Source organism: Cotesia glomerata, linkage group LG1 (assembly GCF_020080835.1).
Source record: "Cotesia glomerata isolate CgM1 linkage group LG1, MPM_Cglom_v2.3, whole genome shotgun sequence".
In the NCBI taxonomy this organism is placed as follows: domain Eukaryota; kingdom Metazoa; phylum Arthropoda; class Insecta; order Hymenoptera; family Braconidae; genus Cotesia; species Cotesia glomerata.
The window spans coordinates 11,039,758-11,053,390 of NC_058158.1; the positions used below are offsets into that span (position 1 = coordinate 11,039,758).

At 28.9% G+C, this 13,633-nt stretch overlaps 1 protein-coding gene across 7 annotated transcripts; it reads left to right on the forward strand.

The window, feature by feature from the left end:
• The first annotated feature begins 736 nt into the window (after positions 1-736).
• Positions 737-13,465, forward strand: LOC123271184 (2-oxoglutarate dehydrogenase, mitochondrial). Of its 7 annotated transcripts, none has more exons than XM_044737426.1 (12): positions 737-887; positions 2,937-3,194; positions 3,309-3,521; positions 5,786-5,888; positions 6,621-6,683; positions 7,660-7,915; positions 8,004-8,238; positions 8,329-8,508; positions 9,422-11,005; positions 11,525-11,679; positions 12,122-12,244; positions 12,393-13,465. In XM_044737426.1, the coding sequence occupies exons 2-12, from the start codon at positions 2,943-2,945 to the stop codon at positions 12,490-12,492; spliced, it is 3,264 nt and encodes a 1,087-aa protein (XP_044593361.1). In that variant the 5' UTR covers positions 737-887; positions 2,937-2,942; the 3' UTR covers positions 12,493-13,465. The 7 variants fall into 7 exon arrangements, with proteins under 7 accessions (XP_044593361.1, XP_044593379.1, XP_044593392.1 ...); XM_044737436.1 differs by having other exon boundaries at positions 801-901; XM_044737444.1 differs by lacking the exons at positions 5,786-5,888; positions 6,621-6,683 and adding an exon at positions 4,883-5,003.
• Positions 13,466-13,633: the final 168 nt, after the last annotated feature.

A 13,633-nucleotide genomic window follows, 5' to 3' on the forward strand; every position in this document is an offset into this window, starting at 1 on the left:
TTCTAAATAAATATCAATTATTGATTGAAATCAGCTGATATTTTTCAGAAAAACAATTTTTAATTTTTTTCCACATTTCTCAACAATACAAATAAATAATCAATATATAGACTTATTATTATTCAGCGTCTTTAATCTTTCTTCTGACAGCCGTAATAACAAATTACATACTTGTCAATGTCGATTATTGATTGATAGGTTAATACTTAACTTTCAAGATAAAATTTATTAAATATTTATTTTTCGTTTATTTTTATGACATTAAAGCTAGCAGTCACTAGAGAATTTTTTAAACAAACAAATTTATTCCAAAAAATTATTTTTAAAAAATTGCATTTTTTATTTTTTTAAATTTCTACATGTCAATTTTTTTTTCTAATTTTTTTTTGCCATAATTTATTAAAAAAAAAAAAAATTATTAAAATTATTAAATATCTGTTAAAATCTTCATTTTATTTTTTCGATAAAAAATTCCAATCAATACTAATTTTTAATGAAAAAATATTAAATAGTCTTATTAATAATTATTTAATTTAATTTTAATTAAATAAATATTTTATAATTTTTTAATGATTAAAAACTTTTTTAAGAGAATAATAAGCAACATGATTAATAAAAAAAAAGAAAGAGCGCGAAAGTCAAAAAATAAAGTTTTAAAAAATCAATTATTTATTTGAAAATAAATAAGTCCCTAGATAATTTTTCCGAGCACATGCGCGGGAACAGAATGCAGCAAAAGTAGAGGGAGTAAAAATTCCAATTTGGCAACTGCGCGGGCGTACCTGTAATATGACGATTGCAGCCACTTACTTGTGCGTGCTTGTGAGTTTGTGACTGTGAGTTGCAAATGGTGGTCGGACTGTCATTATTGCATCGTTTAACATCAGGTATATATTAATTAGTACGTCTTCAACAATTTTTAAACTAATAATCACCTAAAAATACAACCCTCAACAAATTCCCGCATAAAATAACGATTGTCTTTTTATAATTCGACTAGTTTAAATTATAGGTATTTTTTCTGTTACGTAAAAATTATTGCACAAGACAAAAATAGTCGCTCCAGTCTATTAATCTTGTTTATGTCCTTTATCCACTAAATAGTAGTGTTTAAATAATTTTTCTTTCAACAAAACAATTAAAACAGCTGATGCTTTTAGTTAATTTATTCTTTAAAATGCTAAATTTTATTCTGAGACCTTGACACATCTCCAATGAAACCGGAAAATAACCTAGTTTAGAGACACACATTGATCGTACACGTGTGTGTGCATTTGGTATTTTTAAATTTGCCGGTAAACATATTTTTAAAGGTATTTTTAAATAAAATTAATTTTTTTTATTTATTTTCAGATATTAATTTTTAATTATAATATTAAATTTTATTCATATTATCTTCGGTTTTAAACACAAGCCGGAATACCATGCGGACAGTGTATACTTGACCTGGTTAAGCCATGATATATTTTATCCACATAACATTTACGCGGAATGTGATTTCACTGCAAAAAAAATCGTTTGACTTTCCAATCGCTTAATCGATTAAATAGAAAGAAAATTTATAAACCATATTTTATAATTAATTAAAAAAGAAACAAGGAAATTTTTTTATCAGTTCACACTTAAAGGTAATTAAGATAGTGAGATAATAATTACCATTATTATAACAGAACAAAATAATTTTTAAGTCTATTTGTTGATCATGTGACATGAATGTAAAAATTCAGCCTTCAAATATTTCCACTGTCATAAATAACACTATTTCATTCTACATTTATTTTTTAAGATTAAAATGTAGACAGCTATTTTTGAGATGAGTATTGAAGTAACAATGTTCACGAGCACGGCGAGTAAAGGTCAATTCGAGACGTCAATTTATTTGGCGATTGACCAAATAATACTATTTTAAATATATGTACATATTTTTTAAGTATTAAAATACTGGCAATTACCACCCGGCAAGTCTAACCGATGCAAACTGTTGTTATCAATAACTTAAAGAAAATATCATGCAACTATCGCTATGAAAAATAACAAAGTGATAAAAGAAAATTGAATTCAATGACCTAATCATATTATAATTATTAATTTTCATATTATCAAGTTGATATATAACCCAGACAGTCAACAGATGATAAAAATAATGCGTAATTCAAATAAAAAACATTGTATTTTCTTCTGAGTCAATTGCTATGTCAAATATTAGATATGTATTGATTTATATTTGGCAATAATATCTAATATTACTCTGGTTGTATCTGTGGTAATGGTTTGAACTTTTATTATTTAATCTTTGCTAAATTTTCTTCTATTCAACAACATATCTACTGTCCAAATAACTTTATTCACTTTTTATTAAAGATTTATTATTCACAAAGATAATAATCATAATACTAAAGTTAAAAATGTTTTTTAGTTCTAATTCAATAAATGAAGAAAAATTAAAAAATTAAAAACGTCGGCTAACTTTGTCATTATTAAGAGCGGTTGATAGTTGATTTTCAAACGAGTTTTGCTCATGAATAAGATAAAATTTTGAAAAAAAACGCTTCGCTCTTCGATAAATAATTAAATTATCCATCGAAGAGCGAAGCGCTTTTTTGGAAAATTTTCATTTATTTATGCATAAAATCCGTTTTAAGATTCCATAAGTTGTACAAGTATGACAGAGATACTCTCGTTTGTCCAATAGAGAGCGAGAGAGAGAAAAAATATAAACCCTTCTTAATTTTCATTAAATTATTGTAAATAAAATCTGGCGTTTGTTAGATATTTAATAATACAATGATAAAAATTTTGAAAGTAATAGACCACACTAGGCTAAGTAATTATTAAAAGATAACCTACTAACTGATAAAATTTGCTGACGTAAAATATTATGTATGTAAGTGTTAAAAATATAAAATGATAATTAAATATTTGTCATTTTGTTCCAGGCCAAAATGTATAAAGCTCGGGCGGTATTTAGTTCATTGACACCCTTGGCTCCACGTGTCTGCGGGGGCGAGAGGTTTGCATCATGGTTAGTCCGCAGCAACCCAACAATTCGTACATCGAAAGCTATTGTTGGTGTTGAACCTGCCCGAAGATTCGCTAGTAAAGTTGCGACCGAACCGTTCCTAAATGGAAGTTCCAGCTCGTATGTTGAGGAAATGTACAACGCATGGCTTCAAGATCCAAGCAGCGTTCATGTGGTATGTTAAAACTAAATGAACTTATTTACATTTTATTGAATCTTTATTTTAAAAAAGATTATTTATTTATTTTTTTGAATCTTTATTTTAATGTGAATTAATTGCCTTTTACAGTCATGGGATTCATTCTTCCGTAATAGTACCGCGGGAGCGACTCCTGGTTTTGCTTACCAAGCACCACCATCTCTAGCGCCGAGTTACAATCAGGTGCCACTTGGATCTCTATTGCCGGCTCTGGGAGGAGGTTCTCAAGTCGGTCAAGTCCCTGTTAATGAAAAAGTTATTGATGATCACTTAGCTGTTCAGGCAATCATTCGATCTTATCAGGTAAGTGATGATTTCATCTTGATAATTCTATAAATAATTTAAAAAACATGTTTACATAAATTAAAGTTTCAAATGAACGGCTCGAGTTATGAAAAATAATTTATTTCTGGGCCACTTCGCACCTCCCAATAAAAATTTAATTTAAAAAATTACTAATTAAAATACTGGTATAATTAATTTTAAATATTAAATAAAAAATTATTTGGTAATTATTTACAAGCTGGGCCATATTAAATTTTTTTTTACCAAATTGATCAACTTTTTTTTTAAGTACTGTTCAAAAAAAAAAAAAAATATATTAAAAATAGAAATTTTTTCCAACTTTTAAAGGCAAAAAAAGCTATCAAAATCTATATTTTTTCCTCTCACGACATTTTTTATCATAAATGCGCCGTAAAAACAAGCAGAATAAAAAAATGACATTAAAGTTAGCAATCATTTGATTATTTTTTAACAAATAAATTTGTTTCAAAAAATTATTTTTGAAAAATTGCATTTTTAGTTTTTTAAAATTTCTACATGACAATTTTTTTTTTATAATTTTTTTTACCATAATTTATTTGTTAAAAAAATTTCTTAAAATTATCAAATATCTGCTAAATTAATTTTCATAATAAAAAAAAAATTTTTAAATGTTTTTTTTTACCTAATTATGGCCCAAAATAGGGCTGACCCGACTTGTAAATAATTACTAATTATTTTAATGGCGATAGCATGATAAAGTAAACAAAATTGATCAGCGATTTTTAATATCAGGGGTAAAACAATAGGTCAATGCTCTGCATGAAAATATGATGCAAATCATCATTGCTATATCTTTTATAATAGTCATATTTTTATTATCTTTAGGCTATTATGTGTTTTATTATAGTTTTATAAATATTATTTGTTATTTATAGTTCAAACACTATTCATAATATACTTTATTAATTAAACATATTAAATACATAATAGCTTTTCATTACATGAGAATGAATTCGACTTATAAGCATGCTAAAGCAACTGACATTGAAAAAAGAGTACATAAATTTATTTATAGTGATAATTGTAAACGATTTTAAATATACTATTTACATTTTTATTATCGGTAATTTTATATTGATTTTTGTCACATGCTAGCATAAATTAACTTGTTAAAATATTCTTATCTTTTAAAAAATATTTATCAAATAACTTAAAAAAAATAAGGATTTTTTTTGCATGTGATTAATTTTTTTAAAGCCTAAAACATTTTTTTTATTCTTTTTTAAATAGATGCGTACAATTGTCTGTGTTTAGATTATTATTATATAAAATATTGTAGTAGAATTAGATAATAAAATCAAGACTTTAAAATTGGGATTATATTCGATGGAATTTAGGCCCGGGGTCATTTAGTAGCTGAATTGGATCCCCTTGGTATTATGAGAACCGATGCAGTACACACACATTACGCAGCCCGCAAAGGGGCACCTGAACTTGTTCTCCGACAGTACATGCTTGGTAAGGTTTTTCATCAAACCATCATACGAAAAAATAAATCAATATCATTTTAAGTCAGGTATATTCATTAAATAAGGTGAAGGCTATGCCAATTTAACAGTTGGGTTCATTTAAATTAAATTAAATCATCCATTCACTGCCTTCATATTATTATTTGAACTCTTAGACCGAAAACAACAATATACATTGTTTTTTTTATTTATTTTTTTTTTAATTTCAAATGATTAATTGCTTTAAATTATTTTATTATTGATACTGAAAATGCATTAGCAAAAAAAACGTGTCTAGACATAATAAATTTTGAATTTCATGAGCGTGGTAACATTTGTATAAAAACAAAAGGACAGTACGAGACTTGTTCATAAACATTAGGTAGTATACACATATACATTTCTAATATGTGTGCAAATATATGTGTATGCTTTGCATGTTAGTTGTAGTTGCACATTTTTTACATTGCACGCTTTTCTCGTTTTTTTTTTTTGCTTTTTCTTGAATTAAAAAAACGCTTTTTTAACTAAAAATTTTGGCTTGAAAATTTATACTAATATTTATGGTTTTGATAAAAATAACCAGAATTTTTGCTCCACTTGTGGGAGGTGTTAGGTGAGCTACAAAGTAGCAAATTTTGCTGTTTGTATAATAATAATTAATTAACAATTTACAATACAGGAATACAAAAAATGTCTGAAAGAAGTTATGTTGTAAAAAAATTTTATATGTAATTGATAATAATGGATCTAAAGCACAGTAAATCGACATGGTCGATATGAATTTGACAGATCCGAGGGCATCATATCGCTAAATTGGATCCACTTGGCATCAACAGTGCTGATCTTGATGATAAGCATCCCCAAGAGTTACTGTACTCTTATTATTCATTTGGTAAGCTTACTAGTCGGTAAATTTCGTCATCAAACTATTTTTATTTATAAATTTAAAACTTTTTAATAATTTTTTATAACAAGAGACTTTAACATCTTCAATAATTAAATTACTAATGCTTTATTAAATTCAAATTCTTTTGATTAAAGATTGTAACATTGCGAAAGTTTAATTAGTCTCTTGTTTACAAATTACATTTTTCGATAAAGACTGTTTTATTTATTTAGTATTTTTTTTTACATTTACATGAATCATTTTCGTACATTTTTTTTTATTATATTCATGTCATTATCATAATCATTTTAAGATCGTTTGTTAAGACCTGAGTCATTTAGATTTTTATCTTTTTAAAGATATCAAGTATTTTTTATTCGCGATAATGCAGACCCGCCTACGTATTGAGACGGAATAGCCTTCTATTATCAGAGTCAAGTGACGTTTATGTTAAATTGACCTAAGAGCCTTATAAGAAGAATAACTACAAGTTTTAAAGTCCAATAATGATGATAAAATATTTTTAAAAAATTTCTTCTTTGTTTTGTTAGAAAAAAAAATTGATGTCCTAACAGATAAATTAATTTTATAATTTCAAAAATTATTTTATATTCTACAAATTAAATTAAATTATATACCAACAAAGAAAAAATTTTATTTAGAATCAAAAACAGTTTTTACGCGTTTAAATTAAAAAAAAAAAGCCTATAGTTTTTAGTAAAAGTTTAATTTCCACAGGAAAGAATCCTCGCACCACTTACTCTCAGGACCTACAATATCGAGTAGCTGCACTCATGAAAAGTATGTAATTAACAAGTCCCAATTAGTTTTCTCGTTTAAAATAATAGTTTCTATTTATTGGGACTCACATCATGGGATCGACACTTACCCATGAAAATTATATCAAATCCATGTTGTTGAGGTGACAGGCTATTTTATTTTATCTACTCTTATTCCTATCTGGTCGAATATTTAAAAATAAAATACTACCATTGCTTGATATTAATTTTATAAAATTAATCGGTGAGTGGGTAGGATTTAATTTTTATTTTTCCTTATTGATCAAGATGTGTAAACTGGAAAAGTTTATAATTACATCTGCTTCATTATATTCATCAGCTCATTCTATTTTTTTTATTTTCTTTCCTATAACGTGTCATGCATTATATAATTATTAAACCACTTAATGTACAAATATGCACTTTTACTGTTTTTCTAATGATTTTATGCTTTATTCTACTCACTGTATTAAACATGCACGTATGTCACTATTTATCCACATTAATTATATTTTTACAGGAGATTATATTGCTATGGTATTATTATTTCAAAATTACGGTCGTGAATATAATAAGCATTTTCAGTATCAACAAGTCTAAAAAAAATTTTTTATTTTATTATAAATGATATTGGTTAAAAATAATATTTTGAAGAATTTATATGATAAGAAATAAATAAAACTATTAATTAAAAATTATCAAAAAAAAAATTACACTTAATTGCTAAGTGTTTTTTGTTCGTACAAAGAAAAAAATAAAATTCCAATGCTATTATATAAATTATCAGATGGCATTGAAAAGAATAGTTCAGTAATTGATTTCTTGGTAAAAAGTTCTACGCAAGAAGATTAAATGAAGCTAATTAATTTCAATCGTAAAAAAAGTCAATTAATCAAAAAAAATAGTTTTATTTATTTTATATTATATTTAATTTTTCAAAATTAATGTTTAGAATTTATAAAAAACTTTTTAATTAAAGAAATTATTTTTTACAATAGAGGAAACCGATATGGACCGCGTGTTTAAGCTTCCATCAACAACTTTCATCGGTGGTAAAGAGAAGTCTTTGCCACTTCGTGAAATCCTTCGCCGTTTGGAAGGTGCTTACTGCGGACACATTGGTGTAGAGTTCATGTTCATCAACTCTTTGGAGCAGTGCAACTGGATCCGTCAAAAAATGGAGACTCCTGGAATAATGGAGATAACTAATGATGAGAAACGTTTGATCTTAGCTCGTCTTACCCGTGCTACTGGGTATAAAAAATAAAATTTTACAAATTTTAATTTTAATTTCTGAACTTTATTAAATTGAATAGTAATTATAATTTTTTTTTTTTTACAGCTTTGAAGCTTTCTTGGCCCGTAAATGGTCGTCAGAGAAGAGATTCGGTTTGGAAGGTTGTGAAATTTTAATTCCAGCGATGAAGCAAGTAATTGACAAGTCCACCGAATTGGGAGTTGAGTCGATCGTGATGGGAATGCCGCATCGTGGTCGTTTGAATGTATTAGCAAACGTGTGCCGCAAACCCTTGAATCAGATATTTACGCAGTTCGCAGCATTAGAGGCAGCCGATGACGTAAGTGTTCAAACTTGTCTACTGTCTAGATTGAACTGGTAATACAAATTGAATGATAGCTTAATTAAAATAATTTATTATTATTATAAGGGTTCTGGAGATGTCAAGTACCACCTGGGAACTTACATTGAGCGCTTAAATCGTGTAACCAACAAGAACATCCGCCTGGCGGTCGTTGCTAATCCATCTCATTTAGAAGCTGTTGATCCCGTTGTTCAAGGAAAGACGCGTGCTGAGCAATTCTACCGCGGGGACGGAGAAGGCAAAAAAGTAATTTATTTTTAATTATTACAATTACAAAAAAAGCATTTCCTTTTTTTTTAACAAAACACTTGATAAATACTAGCAACCTTGCAGCCACTATGTCACTTTATTAAATAATGACTTTTGATAAATTGTACTGTAATTTTTTAACTATTGACATTTTTAAAGATATAAGCTCATCTTGATGTTACGCTCATCAAGAGCTTTCATTTGAATACCCACATGCATTTTCATATATTTTTCATATATATATATATATGAAAAAATGATGTGGGTACTCAAATGAAAGGTCTTGATAAGTGTAATGTCAGGGGGAGTTTATATTTTTAAAAATATCATTAATTGAAAAATTATATTGTATTTTGTCAACTTATGATATTTTTAAAGATATAAACTCATCATGATGTTACACTTATCAAGAGCTTTCATTTGAGTACCAACATGCAATTTTGATATATTTTTTATATATATTTATATATACATAAATATATAAAATATATGAAAAATTGATGTGGGTACTCAAATGAAAGGTATTGATGAGTGTAATGTCGGGGTGAGCTTATATCTTTGAAAATATCATTGGTTGACAAGATAGCAAAGTCAGTTCTTAATTATGATATTTTTAAAGATATAAACTCATCATGATGTTACACTCGTCAAGAGCTTTCATTTGAGTACCCACTTGGAATTTTTCATATATTTTATATATTTGGTATTTGTGAAATATATAAATATATAAAATATATGAAAAATTCCAAGTGGGTACTCAAATGAAAGGTCTCGATGAGTGTTATATCGGGATGAGCTTATATCTTTAAAAATGTCAATAGTTCACAAGATACGAGGTCATTTCTCAATATGACTACCCTTAAGACAAAATTTTCTTATTCTCTTAATAACATAAATTTTGTATTTTAAGGTCATGTCCATACTATTGCACGGCGACGCAGCTTTCTGCGGACAAGGTGTTGTCTTCGAAACGATGCACTTGTCAGACTTGCCAGACTACACAACTCACGGAACAATCCACATCGTCGCTAACAACCAAATAGGATTCACAACTGACCCGCGACACTCGCGCTCCTCTCCATACTGTACCGACGTCGCCCGAGTCGTCAACGCTCCGATTTTCCACGTAAACTCCGACGATCCCGAGTCAGTGATGCACGTCTGCAAGATAGCAGCAGAGTGGCGCGCAACATTCCACAAAGACGTAGTCATTGATCTCGTGTGTTACCGTCGCAACGGCCACAATGAAATCGACGAGCCAATGTTCACCCAGCCACTCATGTACCGTAAAATAAAGAATACTCCACCCGGGCTGGACATCTACTCGAAGAAACTGATCGACGAAGGAGTCGTCACCCCAGAGGAAGTCAAGGACGTAAAAGAGAAGTACGAAAAAATTTGTGAAGAAGCTTACACCAATGCTCGCCAAGAAACTCACATAAAATACAAAGATTGGCTGGACTCTCCCTGGTCAGGATTTTTCGAGGGCAAAGACCCGCTTAAAGTATCTCCAACTGGGATTAAAGAAGACACTCTGGTCCACATTGGCAAGAAGTTTTCATCACCACCACCAAATGCCGCGGAGTTTGTTATCCACAAGGGTATCGAGCGAATCTTGAAGGCACGTATGGAGATGATTGAGTCCAGGCAAGTCGACTGGGCGCTGGGAGAAGCTATGGCCTTTGGATCATTGCTGAAGGAAGGAATCCACGTGAGATTATCTGGCCAGGACGTAGAGAGAGGCACCTTCTCTCACCGGCACCACGTACTTCACCACCAGACTGTTGACAAAGCTACTTACCGGCCTCTGTGCTACCTATACCCGGACCAAGCTCCCTACACCGTCTGCAATAGCTCGCTGTCTGAGTTTGGAGTTCTTGGATTTGAACTGGGCTACTCGATGACCAACCCGAACGCTCTGGTCTGCTGGGAAGCTCAGTTCGGCGACTTCAACAACACTGCTCAGTGTATCATCGACCAGTTCATCAGCAGTGGACAGGCAAAGTGGGTTCGTCAATCTGGTATCGTTATGCTTCTACCCCACGGTCTCGAAGGTATGGGCCCGGAACACTCCAGTGCTCGGCTTGAGCGGTTCTTGCAGATGTCTGCTGATGACCCAGACTACTTCCCGCCTGAGAGCGAGGAGTTCGCTGTCAGACAGCTGCATGACATCAACTGGATCGTTGTTAACTGCAGTACTCCTGCTAACTACTTCCATGTCTTGCGTCGGCAGATTGCTCTACCTTTCAGGAAGCCTTTGATTATCATGACTCCTAAATCGTTGCTTCGTCATCCTGAGGCAAGGTCTAGCTTTGATGTCATGACGGAAGACACTCAGTTCTTGAGAGTCATTCCTGAGGATGGAGCTGCTGCTAAAAATCCTAGCAATGTTAAGAGAGTGTTGTTCTGCTCTGGAAAGGTTTATTATGACCTTAAAAAAGCACGGACTGAGAGAGGGTTGGATGATAAGGTTGCTATCACCAGGGTAGAACAGGTAATGGTTTTTTTTATTTTGCTATTTTTATTTTTTTTAATAATAATAATTTATTGTTTAGCAGTAGCTATACGGAAAGAACAAGATGACACTGGATATCATCCCAGATTATACTGAGTGAAAAAATTTTTTAGATAGTAGCTAGTATAATCCAAATTACAATGAGTATGATCCAGATTACAATGAGTATAATCCAGATATCACTCAGTATAATCTGAATTTTTTTAGCTACAATCTGAAATTTTTTTTCATCACAGATATCATTAAGTATAATCTGGGATGATATCCAGTGTCATTTTGTTCTTACCGTGTATTTTACAAATCTTTTTACAATAGTTTACATTAATATTTTATTTAAAACTTCAAATTTTTCCTTTACAAATTTTTTTAATAATATTTTAAAAATAAACATTCTATCTTTTTTTATTTCGTCTGAGAGCTTATAAAATCGAAAAACTTTATATGTTAGACAATACTCAGCTTTTTATTTTATATTTTGATAATTTATTTTAATTGTAGATCTCACCATTCCCATACGATCTTGTGAAGCAAGAAGCAGCTAAATATCCAAACGCTGAACTTATCTGGTCTCAAGAAGAAGCTAAGAATCAAGGATCTTGGACTTACGTTCAACCGAGATTCTCCACGGCTCTCAGCAACTCACGTGACATTTCGTAAGTTTATTTTTTAAATAAATAATATTTTTTCTTGGATTACTAATCACTAAAATTGTTCTTCAGTTAACACTTATTATAACTTAATAATAATTTAAGCAGTCATTTTTATTTATTGTTAATTTTAAGTAATAAGTGTTGACAAAATTTTTATTTTTATATTTTAACACTCGTTAGTTATTTTATTTTAAATGAACGGTGTAATGAAATTATTTTTCACTTGACTGTAAACATGGCCCACGTTTTCGCTTAAGTGATTTACTCTTTTTTTTTTTACTTGAAAATTTTATTATGTTATTGAGTCAAATTGTTGTTTACAATTAATTGAAATTAAAATAAATATATTCAGTAGGATTATTTAAAAAAAAAATTAATTTTATTATTTTTATTTGTATAAATAATTTATAAAGTAAAGTAAAAAAAATGTTGGGCCATGTTGCAGTAGCCGAAGTTCGAGTGAAAGTAGTGGTGGTTGGTTAAGTGGATTATTTTCTTCATCAAAAACACCTTCCAAGTCAGAAAGTATTACAGAAAAATCTACTGAATCAAAATCACGAACTGTGAGGTAAAATTTATTAAAAAATTAAAATTAATACACTTAATTAATGGTAAAAATAATTCATCTCACTAAAAATTTATTGCAAATTCTCAGTAATAATAATAATAATTTATTTTTAATAAATAAAATAATTAACTCCAAATTATTTTTCTAGGTATGTCGGACGTCCCACAGCGGCTTCACCAGCCACTGGTAGTAAAATGCAGCACCTGAAAGAACTTAAACAACTTTTGGACGATAGTTTTAATTTATAAATCATTTTTTAGCTCTATAGTGATTAAATTACATTATTTATTTTTTGTCCGTTGTTATATCGATCATTCGCTGGAACAAATGTTTTAAAATGATAATTACTCTTAAGACTTCAAATTCATTCGGTGTAATTTTTCCTAAGATTAAGTGTTAGAAAAATTGAGTAGCCTATTCAGAAAATTATTTAAAATAATATTTTTTCTTTTTAAAAATTTATGCGAATGGTTGATTTGTCATTGATTGACAATTAAGTGCAAAGTTCTGTATATTCTGGCATTAGTAAACGATTTATTTATAGTTAGATACACGATTGAATGAGTTTGGTATGAATTGATATGTAAATTTAAAAATTAATACACCAATTATTTAAATCTTTAAATTGTAAACCATAACATTAATAAAAAAATAATATTCACATCACAAAATATCGGCTGGAAAGAACTTCTGCAACTGAAACTCCAAGTAGTAGACATTGTAATAATTAAAATATTTTTATTTACTAGAGTAATGGATAAAGAGTCTTAAATTTATTCATATATTCTTTTGAAAGTTTTATTTTTCTTGTAATATAAAATATTAAGTATTATTTGTGAAATGCATTAATTTATCTATCATTTTAATTGTCTTTTAAATTTATTCGCTACTACTAGGAAAGATGAATAATTACTTCTAATCATATTAGTTAATAATAATATGATTTGTAATTTATTTATATATACGTAAAAAATGCATAAAATATGTAAAAATGATATTTAATTTTGTTCTTTTGAATGGATGTATCATAGGTGTTTTTAGAGTGATACTTTGCCTTGAAAAAAAAAAAAAAAAAAAAAAAAAAAAAAAACAAGACTCATTTAAAAAAAGAAGAAATAAAAATAACAATGTAATACATACATAAATGCTAGTTGTGAATGGAGGTATTATTTTAATTTAAACTTAATAATATTTACAAAAATCACAGTATTTATTCTTTCATTAACGAAATGTCTTTAAATTTATTAATTTAAAATGTAACTACTGGATCACACTAATCAAAAACAAATCAAAATATCTTAATTTTTTTTTATTGTGGTCCATGTTGTTTAAAGTATCTTCAGATGGTGCACGTAATTTAAAACAAATAGTTAAGAGAAGAAATAAAAC

What these genes read in the sequence shown, in the direction of transcription:
- LOC123271184 (XM_044737426.1), top strand. Translation starts at nt 2,943, where the DNA reads ATGTATAAAGCTCGGGCGGTATTTAGTTCATTGACACCCTTGGCTCCA. An exon ending in GGGACGGAGAAGGCAAAAAA is followed by an intron (nt 8,509 to 9,421) that starts GTAATTTATTTT and finishes TTGTATTTTAAG; the next exon opens with GTCATGTCCATACTATTGCA. An exon ending in TCAAAATCACGAACTGTGAG is followed by an intron (nt 12,245 to 12,392) that starts GTAAAATTTATT and finishes TTATTTTTCTAG; the next exon opens with GTATGTCGGACGTCCCACAG.